The 15751-nt window shown below is 24.2% G+C and overlaps 1 protein-coding gene across 2 annotated transcripts; it reads right to left on the bottom strand.

Annotated features, from left to right (window-relative positions):
- Positions 1-847: 847 nt before the first annotated feature.
- Positions 848-14943, bottom strand: LOC117174018 (NADH dehydrogenase [ubiquinone] 1 beta subcomplex subunit 5, mitochondrial). 2 transcript variants are annotated; one of them, XM_033362686.1, is made up of 5 exons: positions 14882-14943; positions 14396-14509; positions 11853-12067; positions 5827-6109; positions 848-1050 (listed from the first exon to the last, which is right to left on the bottom strand). In XM_033362686.1, the coding sequence occupies exons 2-5, from the start codon at positions 14481-14483 to the stop codon at positions 1028-1030; spliced, it is 609 nt and encodes a 202-aa protein (XP_033218577.1). In that variant the 5' UTR covers positions 14484-14509; positions 14882-14943; the 3' UTR covers positions 848-1027. The 2 variants fall into 2 exon arrangements, with proteins under 2 accessions (XP_033218577.1, XP_033218576.1); XM_033362685.1 differs by having other exon boundaries at positions 14396-14771.
- Positions 14944-15751: the final 808 nt, after the last annotated feature.

The raw sequence follows: 15751 nt of genomic DNA on the forward strand, positions 1-15751 counted from the left end.
TACACATTAAAAAAAATAAAAATCTGTATTCTTTGGTTATAAATTCTCGTAATTTATTAAAATTTATTGTGAAAGTAGGTATCCTACTCTTTTTCTTCATAAAATTTGTACGTCTGGAAAATTTTTCAATAAATAGTAATCGATACAATTTTGAAAAATGACATGCAAAATAATAAGGATCATAGTTCCTAATGCCGAAGCTATTTATATCTTAATCCTCTTTCATACACGATTAAAGTGATTAAAATTTTTTGAATGCGATCATTATAAAATCTGTCCTTAAATAAATTACAACAATTAACATTGCAATCTACTTAATGAAAAAAAAATCCTGAAATAATAATCCAATAACAAAGTATCAAATAAATTGCGCAATATGTAGTTTGACATTATGCAACTGAAAATTGATATCATTAAGTTGGTTCTCGAATATTTTAATTACTCAACACCGTCTAATAATTACCGCACAATTGTCAGAGGACTAATTGCGATAACTCAGTTACACGAAAAGTTTAGGAAAATTTTTACATTTTCCCAGAAAAAAAACATCAATTAGATACACAGTTCTTTTAATTACTACAATAAATCCACTCTTGTAAAATAAATTTAATCCTATACAAGAGGAATACTATTATTGCCGCTTGTACTTTTCTTGGGAAATCAACAAAAATTAAGTAAAATAACGATTCTTTAAATATTCAGAATGTTCTGAAAATCCCCTAAAAATTCGAAATTCTTTCTATTTCAAAACTAGGTAAAAATTTGAGTCCCAAAAACTTGCAAAACCGCAAAAATTTCGCAACACTTTAATTTCAAATTAAAGAATTTGATTTAGAAAACTTGAAAATAATATAGAAGTGAATATTTATTGTACATATATTACACAGTTTATTCAGTTTTCAATACAACGTTGAAGAAATTACTTTAGGACTGACTGCTGAAAACAGAAACAACCCCAAAGTTTTACTGATCAAATTTTTTTTTCTAATATGAGTTTTCTAAACTTTACTTCAAAAGTTGTTCCTCCTTATGATGATTGGTTTTTCTTAGCTGAAAATAAGAAACAAATGATTAAAAAATTTATCTAGAAAATTAGATTTGAATATTCTTGTACTTTTCTTTAAACCTCTGTTATCTTTCATTAGTTGTAGTATACGCAGAATTATTTCAAAGGTTTTACGAAACTTTTAAACATTTGAAGCGTTTTTAACAGATTTGAACAAACGTTATACACGATTTTACGGGATTTCTAGAGATATTTGGAACATAAATTATAAAAAATTTCAACGGATTTTAAGGTATTTGAACGAAATTCAAAAGATTTAAATGATTTTATTGAATAACGAAGGGCTGCAAAGGTTTCTAGGGATTCGAACGGTTTTTTGTTAAGAAAATTTTAATGAATAGGTTTAAAATAACTTATATTAAAGGGATTTGAAATTATTTCTACTTTTTAAAATATTTTTTAACGACTATATGTTTATATAATTTAGAATACTCTAAATATTCCAAATTATTTTAAAGGATTTACGAGATTTAAACATGTTTCATCTATTCCAGGAAATTTCAAATATTTCAAACTTTATTTTAAGGGAATTTTAGAAAACTAGGAAAGTAAATTGAATTTCAAAGGGGTTTAAGGGATTTCAAAGGACTTCACAAAATTGAAAGGATTTTTTTTTTATCTCCAGAGATTTAAAAGATTTAAAAAGATTTTACAGTTTTCTAGGTATCCAAAAATATTCAGAGATACAAAATAAAAATTTCGTATTTCGTATATATCAACCAAATACTTGAATATTCAAACAAAAATATTAATTCTCGACGAAGAATGTAAGAGTTAATAATTCAATCAGAAAATGTTTTTATTTTAAATAAAATGTAATTGAATTCATCCAAAAAGACAAAAAGAATTTTCAAGAAAATAGTTTAATCTACAAAAAAAAAGTTAATTTCCAACCAAATAGTTTAATTTCAAAGTATAATGATGAATTTTCAACAACAAAAAATACTTTTTAACAAAGAAGTTCAAATTTCAACCAAGTGGTTGAATTTTCAACCAAAAAAGATGAATTCTCAACCAAAAATGTAAAAGTTGATATTTCAATGGAAAAAGATTTTAATTTCAAATAAAAAATAATGAAATTCATTTTAATGAAAAACACGAACTTTAAATAAAATAGCTCAATCCTAAATCAAAAAGGATTTTTTAGACAAGAAACAAATTTTAATCAAATTATAATTTTAAGCGAAAATATTTTTTTAAACAAAATAAAAATGTCGAATAATTATTTATTGAGTTTATTTATTTATTTTCTTTAATATTATATAAATATAATTTTTATAGGTTTATCGAGAAAATTCAAAAAGATTTTTAAAATTTTGAAATATGTCGAAAACAAATTTAGAAAATTTCCAAGACATTTTTTTTCTTTTTACAGGATTTTTCCAAATTTTAGGAAAATTTTGTATTATTTTCGGAAATTTTTCAAAATTTTAGAATATTTTTAATCTCTTTAAAACTTCTAAAATTCCTCAGTATTTTTTAAACTGACACGAATTATTCCTAATTTTTTTTTTTAATCTTCTGGAATCAATTTTTACAATTTTAGAAATCTTGTGTAATGTTTGAAAGCCTTAAAAATCTTCAGAAAGGTTTTTAACTTTCTTGAAGCCTTTCAAGCTTCTTGAATAGCTCCTAAAATTTGTTTCACAATCTTTAAAAAATTAAATTTTTTTATTATTACTGGAATTTTGGTAAATTCTTTCAAATTAAAAAATTATCTTTACAATCTTCAAAATTCTATTTTAACAACATTGGAAAACTTGTAAAATGTTTTAAAATCTTTATAAATATTCCTTTAAAATCTTTCAAAGTCTTTTTAAAAACTTCAAAAATCTACATTTTGTTGTAGGTTTTTTTTTATCTTTCCAAACTTTAAACTATATTCAAAAATTTTTTTACAAGAATTTTAAATATTTTTAAAAATGATTCGAATTTTTACTAAAACTGTGAAAATATTTTGCAAAATTAAAACATATTATTTCAAACTTCTAAAATTTTTCAGATGTCAAGAAAATGTTTGTATTTGCTTGAAAGTTTTCAAAATTCTTAAAAAGCTTCTAAATTTTTTGCTCTAAAAGTCACCGTTCTGTTTCCAATAGAAAATATATGTATTTGGTGGATAATTTGTCTTTTTATGTAGAAAATAAATCTGTTTTCGTTGAGGATTCAAGTATTTTCTGGAAAATTCACATTTTCTCGTTATTTTCAACTGTTTTTTATTCAAAATTGAAATATTTCTTTGTTGAAATATCAACTATTACATTTTTTTGTAAATTAGTATTTCGAGGCTGAAAGTGCGACTATTTTGCAGAGAATTCATATAATTTGCTTGAAAAATCAACAGTCTTGTAGAAACTTCGTTTTCTTTTTATTGAAAATTGTTCTTTTTAGTTGAAAATTCATGATTTTCCTTTAAAAATCGTATCTTTTGATAAACATTCATCTTTTTAGTTTAAAACATAACTATTTAGTAGAAAATATATGTTAACAATTCGTATTTTTCGTAGAAAATCAATTTTTTTTGTTAATGTAACTGTATGTTTGAAAAATAAAGTTTTGAATTGAAATAATCATATTTTTTGGTAAAAATATCAACAATTACATTTTTGTTGAAAATTAGTATTTTCAAGTATAAAACTCAACTGCTTTCCAGAGAATTCGTCTGTTTTGTTTTAAAATTCAATTGTTCTGTGGAAAATTCATGTAATTTGTTTAGAATTTATTTGATTCATTGAAAATTTAACTATTTGATTGAAAAATCAGATGTTTTGTGAAAAATTCGTCTTTTTGGGTTAATAATAAAAAAATTTCATTGAAATTTTGTTTCTTTTTTGACTCAAAAATTTTATTTTATTCAAAATTCAACTATTTTGTTGAACATGCATCTTTTTGGTTTGAAAATGTATCTCTTTTTGTAGAAATTTTTATTTTTTTGGTTAAGAATTAAACTGTTTCGGTTAAAAATGAGCTTTTTTGTTAGTAAAATTGAACTGTTTTTCTATTTTAAATTAAAATATTCTTTTTTTTTTGAGGATTAACAAGTTTAGTTGAAAATTCGCTTTTTTTCTGTTAAAATTCCTTTTGGGCTGAAAATTTAACAATTTGTTGAAAAATCAACTGATTCGTTGTAAGTGAACTTTTTTTATTGAAAATGTATATTCTCGGATGGGAAATTTAACGATGTCGTTGAAAATTCGACTGTTTTATAGAAAATTCGTATTTTCAACTTGAAAATTCTACAATTTCGTATGAATTTCAGCTGCTTGGTACTTGAAGAAAATTAGTTTTTTTTATTGAAAATTAATTCTTAAAAATTGTATTTTTTTGTATAAAAATTCAACTATTTATTTAAAATATTTTATAAATGTGATTTGTTGAAAATTCGTCTCTTTTGTTAAAAAATGTAACTAATTGGTTAAAAATATACACATTTTGTTGAATTTTTTTTTTGCTAGATAATTAATCATCTTGGCTGAAAATTCAACTATTTAGTAGAAAATATATATGTTTGGTTGACAATTCGTCTTTTCATGTAGAAAATCAATTTTTTGGATAAAAATGCAAATGTATTATTGAAAATTAATCTGTTTTTGTTCAGGATTCAAGTATTTTGTTAAAAATTCGCCTCTTTTGTTAGAAAATGTATTTTATTAAATAAATAATTAGTTAATATAAATAATATAAATAATTAGTTAAAAATGATGCACTTTGTTGAAAATTTATTTACTTTTTTGCTAGAAAATCCAAGTATTTGGTCTATTTTTAGGTAGAAAATGAATTTTTTTTATTAAAAATGAAACTTTTTTCTTTTAAGATTCAACTATTTTCTTGAAAATTCGTCTTTTATAGTTAAATTCAACTGTTTTTTTTTAAATTAAAATTAAAGTCCTTGTTAATTAAATACCCAAAACGACATTTTTCGGTGAAAATTCACCTTTTTTGGTTGAGAATTGAACTGCTTATTTGAAAGTTGACATATTTTGGTAAAAAGTTAATAATTTCGGGTTGAAAATAAATAGAAAATTCATCTTTCGCTAGAAAAATAAAGTCTTGTAGAAACTTCGTTTTTTCTTTATTGAAAATTGACCTTTTTAGTTGAAAATTCGATAATTTGTTAGAAAATTCATGTATTTTATTTTTAAAATCGTATCTTTTCATGAAAAAATTAATCTACTTGGTTTAAAATTGAACTTTTTGGTAAAAAATATATGTTAAAAATTCGTCTCTTTGGTAGAAAATCAATTATTTTGTTAAAAATAAATCTGTGTTAGTTGAGGATTCAAGTCTTTTGTTGGAAATTCGTCTTTTTGGTTAGATTCAAAAGTTTTTATTTAAAATTATAATCTTTTTCGGTTTATAATCAACTATTACATTTTTGTTTGAAAATTATATTTAGGTTTCCATTTTTTTGTGTAAAATGTATGTAATTTATTGAGAGTATAATTGTTTGTTTGAAAATTCAGCTGTTTTGTTAAAAGCTCATCTTTTTGGTTTGAAAAATCAAAATTTTGGACGGCATTGATATCATTTGAAGGGTCATAAATGAAAAGGGCTTAACCCACATTTCTGAAATTGTACAAGGCGTAAAAAAAACGTTCTCAGTTTTCCAATGGGAACAATAGGATTTTTTTAAATTTATAAACAATATTTTGCATGCATTTTAAAAAAGTTAGGGTTACGCGTACACCTTTTTATTTTTTGATTCTTTATTTAATCGATGCCTGAACTTCGGCTTGAAATAATCAAATTTTGAAACTCACCTCTCTCTGCTTTGATTTTTTGTTTAGTAGCATCGTCTATTTCGACAAGAGGTACATCATAATTCTGGTTAAATTCTCTCATTTCATAGACCTTTTCAGCATTGTATGGAATATAATAATATTCTTGATAATCTCGCCGTTTCTTGATTAAACTCTGAACTTTACGTTCGAGACCTTTAATTTTCGCCTTTTGCGTTTCCTCATACATATGATGCATCGTTCTTTCATATAGCTCCTGGTGTGATTGATTGAAAGTACGCATGAAAAATCTCGTGATCGGATTCTGTAACAGAATCAACATTTTTCAATTCCTATCTAAAAAAAGAAGTCCCATAAAGTTTAAAAAAAAAATTAAAACTAATTAGCAAATCATTTTAAGCAATTTTAAGCTAGAAATAGTAAAAATTGAACGATTACATTTTCGTTATAAACCTAACACTTCTTAAATTAAAAGTTAAATTATTCTCATTTTAAATAGTTTAAATATCCTTAAGAATTTTGAAACATCTACATGTTGTCACAACTTCTGAATATCTTTTAAAGTGATTCGAAATCTTCATAAAGTTTTTTTTTAATCCTGCAAAATAAAAAATATTTCCTTAAAATCTTCCATATTAAATATTGAAAATATTCAAAATCTTTTAAATCTCTTTCAATATTCTTTTCAAATTAGTGTTTCGAAATAAAAATTTATTTTCAATTTTCCTAGGAAACGTAAGGAAATGTTTTTTTTATATTCTTTTGAAGCCTTTCATAATTCCTTAAAAGCTTCCAAATTTTTTGTTCCGAATCTTAAAAAATCTACATTTTGTTTTAAATTAGGTCGTAGTCAGGGTGGTCATTTTTCTTGTCTACCAGTTTTCTCGCGGTTCTTCCGATAAATATTCGTGATTTCTCCCGGTTTATAAAAAAATAGCTTTCTTTGAAAAACTGACGGGTTTTTCACATATATTATAAATTGCGGAAGTCGATAAATGTCAGCAAAACCTTTTCGCAAAAAATTGACTGATTTTTAAATCATATAATAAGAAGAATAATGAAATTGTTGTGTCTAATAAAGAAAAGTACAGATAAGCGTTTTATTGCACACTGGCAACAAATGGCCACGCGCAAATCGCGCGTTCCTGTCTCTGAATTTTTATTTAATAACATGAAAATATGCAAATTTCAAAATTCATTATTAAACCAATTTTGTAGTTTAAGGTTTTAAATATTTTTGAAATAAGAGTTAATAATGAATAATTTCGAATTGCAAACTCTTGAAATTTAAAAAAATATACCAACGATTTTGGAAAATTTAAATAGAAAAAGCAGGTGAATTGTATAATTTCTAAGTCGAAGCGCAAAAAATTAAAGAATATAAAAACGTTAAAAATTGTATATTTAAGATTCAAAATTTTAAATTGGATAGTTTAAAATTAAGAGTAATTGAAATTGTATTCTTCATAATTAAAAGCGTTCAAAATAAATAATTATTCTAAAATTTTTAATTGTCATGACATAATAAAATGACAATTTAACATTAAAACGAATTAGAAGACGTTTTCTAAAATGAAAAATAAATTAAATTATTTAAAATAAAAACCTTTTGAAATATATAGTAATTTTAAAAGTGAAACGTTAAAAATAAAAAAATGTATGCTCCCAAACGTTGAAACTTAAACGAATGAGAACTTCATTTAAAACTTGAGCTAATAATACGTTCCAAAATGTAACCAATTCAATTTTAATTGAAAATTAAAACTTTACAAATGAAAAAATTAATAATGTAGTTGGTAATAAAAATTCAGAAATCTAAAATTGTATCTACTTAGAATGACCTAAAATGTCCTTTTACTGATGCATCAATTTCAGATAGATTAATTTTGATCCTTTTTTATTTTAAACTCATTTTTTTATTTTTTTATTTCAAATTTTTCTTTAGTATTATCATTCATTCTAGAAATTTTCAAATATAAAATATTTTTTCAAATTGAAAGGACTTATTTGTTTAAATTTTCAACTAAGAATCGGAGACTTTTAAGGTCTTAAATATAAAATTAAGATAAAGAATATAGAACAATATTGTTATGTTATGATTTCATTGTTTGAAAATGTACAGATACATGATTTTTAATCATAAATTGCTTTATATTTACATCCAAAATTATTATATTCAAAACTGACTAGCAAAGCCTTTAATATAAAATTTCGAAATATTTAATAGCGAAATGGTTCTAAAATTTTGAATATTTGAATTTGAAACAACAATATATTGAAATGAAAATTTTCAAACCTCCACAAATCAATCTAAAATTATATTATTAATAAGTATCATATCACGCAGTATGAAGTGACATTTAAAAGGACTGGATAAGGTTTTTTTACTAAAAGATATAATTTGTTCAAATCAAAACTCATTGTTACTTTAACCATTACAAATTGCAGAAATTTAAATAATGCGAGAAATATTGTAAGCCTTTAAAGTTTAATTATTCTAAACACTTTAAAAATTATATAATTTCTGGTTGGGAACTTTCAAGAATTACAAAATGCGCAAACGTTAAACTATGGAAATTCTTAAATTTTGAACTGATTTTGAATCGTCTTGTAAAATAAATTATTCTTCACTTGTTAATCCTCAATGTGTAGTTCAATTTTGAAAATTATTATAATTCATATTTGTTCGAATAAACAAAAAGAGTTTTTTCCAAAAACTGTCGATATCAAACGCTATTAATTTTTAATTTTTAAAGTTTTTAAAATTCTTTAAATGCTAAATGTACCCTTAAAACTTACAATCCGAAATGAAACATTTGTGTGTTAAAGATTTTTGACTTATGCATTGCATTATGAATGATATCATATTTGAAAGAGATACAAATTCAACTCATTATTTAAAAAACTGTTAAAATCAAACTTAGACTTTTCTTCTAAAATTTGTAAAATTCCCGGGAAAAAAATAAATTCATGTCATTTCCCGGTCTTAAATTTGAAAATTAATTCCATAGATTAAAAATGTTAAATCTTCGACTATTTTAGGTTATGTTAGCATTTTAGACCGGAAATAAGTATTCTTTAATCAAAAAATGATTCTATTTCAAAGATTAAATTTTTTCAAGAATTATTTATGTTTTGTTATTGTTTTAACTGAAATTGAAATATTTAAATAAAAATCACTAGTTTCATTATTTATTAACAATTTTATACGTTATGTTAGTGTTTTCCAGAACAACAACAACAAATAGTATTTCAAAACAAAAATCATTATAGTACGAACAATATTCTCAATTTCTTAACAAATTTCAACGAGTTCCAAGTTGGATTCATGTTTTTCACACACAAAAATCGGTTATTTTATTATATTTTACATAAATATTATATATTAATTATGAAGTTAAGATAGCAATTTTCATCAAATGATCAAAAATATTGTCGTTGCTTGTCTGCTGGTTTTGAAAATTCATCCCTTTTGGTAGAAATGTAATATTTTTTGGTTAAAAATACAACTATTTGGTTGGAATTAATTTGCTTTGAATGAGGATTAAACTATTTTGTTAAAAATTAGTCTTTTTTGTTTAAATTCAATCCATTTTTTATTTAAAATTAGAATAAATAGCAAAAATTGTTGAAAGTTTACCTTTTTTTGGTGAAAAATTATATTTTTGAATTTAAAATTACACTCTTTTTATAGAAAACTTGTCTTTCTGGTTTGAAAATTCAACAATTTCGTTGATTTTTTCTTTCTTTATTGACTGAAAATTCTTTCTTGGTTCAAAATTCAATTATTTTGTTTAAAAAATTATCTTCTTTGGTTGAAATGAACTGTTTTTTAATTAAAATTGAAATCTGTTTTGGTTAAAATATGAACCATTACATTTTTCGCGAAGAATGCTTCCGTTTTTGTTGAAAATTAAAGAGTGAAACTACTTTGTTAAAAATTGCCTTTTTTGGTTGAAGATTCATCATTTTAGTTGAAAGTTCATCTTTTTAGTGGAAAAATCAACTGTTTTCTTGAAAATTCAACTACATTGTTAAAAATTCATTTGTTAGGACAAAAATTTGTTTGTTCTTTTTGGCTGAAACTTAATTTGTTAACTGAAAATTTAGCCATGCCATTTTGGGTATAAAACTGACATTTTATAGTTTAAAATTTAAATATTTGTTTGAAAATTCCTCTTTTTGATAGAAAATTAATCTTCTTGGAGAAAATCCATCTTTTTGGTTTAAAACTCAACTGTTTGGTTGATAATTCATCTTTTCTGCTTGAAAATTCAACTACTTTGTTGAAGATTCATTTTTTTGTTGGGGATTCACCTCGTTGATTGGAAATTTAACTATTTTATTACAAATTTGTATTTTTTAATTAAAATTTAATTTTTTTAACTGAAGATTTAATTATTCCATTTTTGGAATAGTCTGTATATATTGTGGAAAATTCATGTTTTTCGTAGAAATTTAATCTTAATTGGTTAATAATTTGAAAATCCGACTTTCTTGGTTGAATTATACAGTTTTTTTTATAAAAAATTAAAAAGTGTTAAGTTGAAGTATCAACTATTACACGTTAAATAGAGAATTTATATTTTTTGGCTGACAACTCAATTACTTGGTTGAAAGTTGAACTATTTTGATAAAAATTAATTCGTTTCGTTGCAGTTTCATAGTTTCAAATATCAATTTTCATCAATTAGCCAGTTTAAAATTGTTGTTTAAATGCTTTGAATTATTTATACTTCTTATGATTTCTCTTAAATTCCTTAATATCTTGTAAATTTCTTGTATTTATTTGAATTCTTTTTAAATGCTTGAATTTATCTTAATTATCCTGGAATTTTGTTTTATTTATTTTTATTTGACTTTATGATTCTATTAAGTTTCTTGAATTCATTTTAATTACTTAGACTTCTTCTGAATTTCTTAAAACTCTTGAATTCTGTTAAACTTCTTATATTTATTTGAATTTGATTTCTGTGAATTATTTTTGATCATCCTGGAATTTTTTACATCCCTTGATTGAATTCTTTTACGTAATTACTTTTAATTCTTTGAATTCATTTGAATAATTTTAATTTCTTTTTAATTCTTTGAATTCTTTTAGATTAATTTGAATAATTCAGCCTTCTGCATTCTCTTAAATTTCTTGAATTGTGCAAACTCCAGTTAAATTAAAAATAAATGCGGTCTCACAAAGTTATGCAAATTAAAATTGTAAATAAAATTTTACTTTTTTAATTGAAAAAAGGCGGAAAATTTAAGAAATAGGTGAATTAGGTGAAAAATTTGAAAATAGGCGACAAAAGATGAATAAGTGACTTGCGATGACTTGAAATCTTTAAACTTTTTATTTTTTTTTAATTCTTGAATTTCTATATTATCTTTAAGGTCATATCATACTGAGATTTAAACAATATTTTTTGCTTAATTTAATTAATTATTCCGACACTCCAAGCGAAAAATCGACAATCATTACAAAATATCAGAAAAAACCGCACCTTTCTACCACCAGGCAATAATAATGTTATTAACAATAATAATTATTTATTTAAACAATTATTTTTGAAGAATTAAATTAAATATTAACTCACTCTACGTGAAAAGTAAAGAAAAAGTTGAAAATGTCAAAAAATAACCCCACTTTCTATCATTATTTAAAGAAAATATTATTAACAATAAAATGTTTAAATAATTGTGTTTGTTAACATTAATGAACTACCACCTTACTATAATTAAAAACGGGACAAAAAATGAAATTTTTTTGAAAAAACCGAGACTTTCTACAATTTGGAAAAGTCAAAATTTGAATAAGGAATCACGAAATTAGAGATTTTTCGATTTCAAACGCTCTTAATTTAAAATGTTCTAACTATAAACCTTTAATGAGAAATTATTCCATTTCTGGAAAAACGGAAACAATCAATTAGTCACATTTTTCTTTAAAAAATCGAATTTTTTTTTAAAGTCGCACAATCCGAGCTCTACATTTAATTTTTTTGAATTTCTTAGAATTTTATTTTTTTTTAGGAGAAGATTATTATTTTTCTTACCCTGTAATATTCCCAATATTTGGGAGTGTAGCCTTCTGGAATTTCCCGAAGCGTTGCAGGGCCAACGAAAACATAAGTGATAAACGTAACAATTGTTAGAGGAATAACTCCAAGTGCGATGTAAAAATGCAGTAAATCCTTAAATTTGGTATACTGCCAACGAGTCGGTTCAATTCGGAAGATTCTTGGTCCATGTCCCATGCTTCGAATTTGACCTGGAAATAAGTATTTTAGACTATTTTCTTATAAAAAGTACTTCATTGTATTTTTTACTAAGATTATTTTGGAAAATTGTCTGTAAGGCGGCCAGATGGCTTGATGGAAAGGACAGGTCATAAGATTAATTTTCTATTCAAAAAAAACAAGATGACTTTTTAATAAATGTCTGAAATTTCAACTAATGCGTGAAATCTTTAACCAAAAAATTAATTTTTAACAAAAGAAGATTAATATTCTACAGTAAAAGAATTTTTAACAAAATACATGTATTTTCAAAAAAAAAAAAAGTTGAAAAAATAAATTTTCAAACAAAAGTTTAAGTTTTAACCAAAGAAATGAAATTTCAAATAAAATGAGGAATCTTTAACAAACCAAAAAAATAAACACCACACAGTTGAAAAAAATAATTCTCAAATAAAAAAAGAATTTTAAACAAAATAGTTACATTTTTAACCAAATAAATGAATTTTCAAATAACATAAAGAACCTTTAATAAAAAAATGATATCTTAACCAAAAAGAAAATTCTGCTATCAAAGAAGATGAATCTTTAAAAAAAAATGAACCAAAAATGATACCACAAAAGAGGAATTTATAATCGAACACGGATAGTTAAATTTTCAGTTGAAAAAATATATTTAAAAAAAAATTCTACAAAATATTTCAATTTTTTACCAACGAAATTAATTTTCAACTATAAACATGAATCTTCAACAATAAAAAATAAATTTTGAACCAATCAGATTAATTTTCTTTAAAAAAAGCGAATTTTCAACAAAACAGATGAATTTTAAGCTAAGAAATATCAATGTTCTACACAAAATAGAATAGTTATATATACAATTAGGAAAATTATTTTTTAACCATAAAAACAAATTTTCAACAAAAAAGTTAAATTTTCGACAAAGAAATTAATTTTCAACTATAAATATGAATTTTCAATAAGTTAAATTTGTAACCAAAAAAATAATTTTCTATCAAAAAATAGAATTTCTCACCAAGAAGATTAATACTTTACGACAAAAGAGGAGTTTTCAACAAAATGCATGTATTTTCAACAAACCACGGAGAAAATAATGTTCAGTTAAGAAAATTAATGAATAAAGAAGAATTTCCAATAAAATAGTTAAATTTTTAACCAGGGAAATAAATTTTCAGCCATAAAGATTCATTCTCTACCACAAATATGAAATTAAACAAAATACATGAATTTTGAACGAAAAAAAAAATAAATAAATTTTCAAACAAAAATGTAACACATAGTTGTATTTTTAGTTTAAAAATTCATTTTTAACCAAAACAATTAATTTTTAATCAAATGAAAACTGAATTTTCAACATAAGAGTTAAATTTTCAACAACAAAAGAACCTTTTTTGTTAAATAAAATGATAAATCATTAACCAAAAATAAAAAATAAAGTTCCAGCAGAGTAGATGAAAATCCTTGATCATAAAAGATTAATTTTTAACCAAGGAGTTGAACTTCTAGCCAAAAAAGATCAAATTTTAACGACAATAGAAACATTTTTTAACCAAAAAGACGATTTTTTAACCATGATAGATTTTTCAATTAATAAAGAAAAAAATGTCATCCAAATTGTAAAATATTCGTGCAAAAACAAAAAATCTAGAGAATAATAAAATTTTATGTACTTTTCCTGAGTTAATAAATTATATAACTTTTTGGCAGCCAATATTTTTATGTAAATAATTGAGTATAATCTGCACCATATGTTAATTAGACTTTAAATGCCAAATAAGAATCGTAATTTTTCGTTTTTCTGCATGAAAAATCAGGAAATAACACAAAAATTCAGAAAACCAGGACAGCGATAAAAATTATTTAGAAATTTATAAGGTATTTGGTGCATTTGTCAAGAATTTTGATTTCTTGTAGAGTATTTTGTGTTATTCGCGATTAAAATTTATTTTTGTATATTATTAGCTATTGCGCAATTAAGAATATTTAAATTGATAATAATTTTATTGAAAAATTTGGAGAAATTTTTACTGATTTAACATTATTTTATAGTAATTAATAATAAAAAATAATCTTTGACATGCCAACAATTATGACCAAAATAAATAAACGATTCCTCCCACTTCAAAAATCAGAATGACAATTTATAAATTATAATAATTTGTTGAAAACATGATTGAGATTAACAAAAATCCCAAAAATATTCTGAATATAAAATAATACAAATTATTCGATAAAAAGTTGCGTAACGATCGAAGTTGCATTCAAAAATTTAAAAACTTAACCACTTTTTAAACATTTAAAAAAGCCTGAGCAAATTTTCTAAATAATTAAAAGCTACTAACCATTTTGGATGTAATTTTTGGGCAAAATAGCCCCAATTCGAAGTACTTTTTCTCCCGTAGAGCAAAGAATGTTACTCCACGCTGCCATTTTTGTCAAAATCCATACAAATCAACCTAACCTCGAAAGAAAAAATCGAACTTTTAAAATTGACAAATTTGAGAGCTATTTTCGCCAAATATTTAGTTATGGGCGTTGCTGAATTTATCAGAATTCTCCGAAGAAAGAGAATTCATGGATCTACCAAGCCTACGAGAAAGAGGGAAAAATCAAGCAATTTTTTTGCAAATTTGTGACAGACTTTTGGTTCCAAGGATTCCCGACTGATCGCGCTAGTGTGGGCTACAGTGGTTATTACAAAATGAAATAAAAACTTTTCTGAAAAATATAAAATACAAAGCATTATTTTTTAACTATTTTATCATGTTTTCTTCGTTATAATTAATATTACTATATATTTAAAACCAATACATTTAGTAAATTCCTACCTTAGCGCCTCTTTAAACCTTTGATACATGGACATAGGAAACAATTTGACAAGGGAGTAGGCATGCCATTGCGAGGGTGATGCAATGAGGGGGGAGGTCCGCCACCTTTTGATGTTCCGCGAAAAACATGGCAGCGCCCACATGTTTATATTTTCATGCACAGTTTGTCGGCAAAAATGCTCGTGCGCATAATCAAATGGCACATCGTAAGGTGGCGGCTCTCCCCACTCATGAAATTCTCCCCCCTCCCACGGATTCAACACTGCTCGCGCAAGTTAGGATGGCATGTCTAGTCCCGTGCTTCCTATGTCCATGCTTTGATAGATTTTCCTTACCGACCAGGGTAATTCTAGTTCTGGCTTATCGACATCGGCGCGAAATTTAAATTAAAAAGAATAAATTATTTTTAAAGTGAAATATGTTTTATAGTATGAAAGTGATTCTGGGAAGTAGTTTTTTGATTTTATATTTATACTGAATTTAAAGATTGTTTCGGAGCTGACACACGATTTTTTTATGTCTCGTAATATGTATTTTTTAATTGTGAGTACTTTATAGGGAAATAAAAAGATGATGGATCTGTATTAAATACGCGTGGCTTCTCAATGGAATCGTAAAAAATTGGAGGAATTAGACACGTTTTAAAAGGAACAGCAGTGGAAACTAACTCGTCTTGGGTCAAGCGATTAATTGAACCAGACAATAAAACGTTCATAATGATAAAAGTTGAGATCGCGAATGTTCGATGCAGCCCGCATTCTCATCGTCTGAAGTCAGAAATAATTTAAACGTTTCCATAATTCAATTAAATTCACCCTATCTTGAGAACCTAATTCATAACAAATAGAGTGAAGGAAAATTTAGTCAATT

The sequence above is a fragment of the Belonocnema kinseyi genome, chromosome 1 (assembly GCF_010883055.1).
Source record: "Belonocnema kinseyi isolate 2016_QV_RU_SX_M_011 chromosome 1, B_treatae_v1, whole genome shotgun sequence".
NCBI classification, from domain to species: Eukaryota; Metazoa; Arthropoda; class Insecta; order Hymenoptera; family Cynipidae; genus Belonocnema; species Belonocnema kinseyi.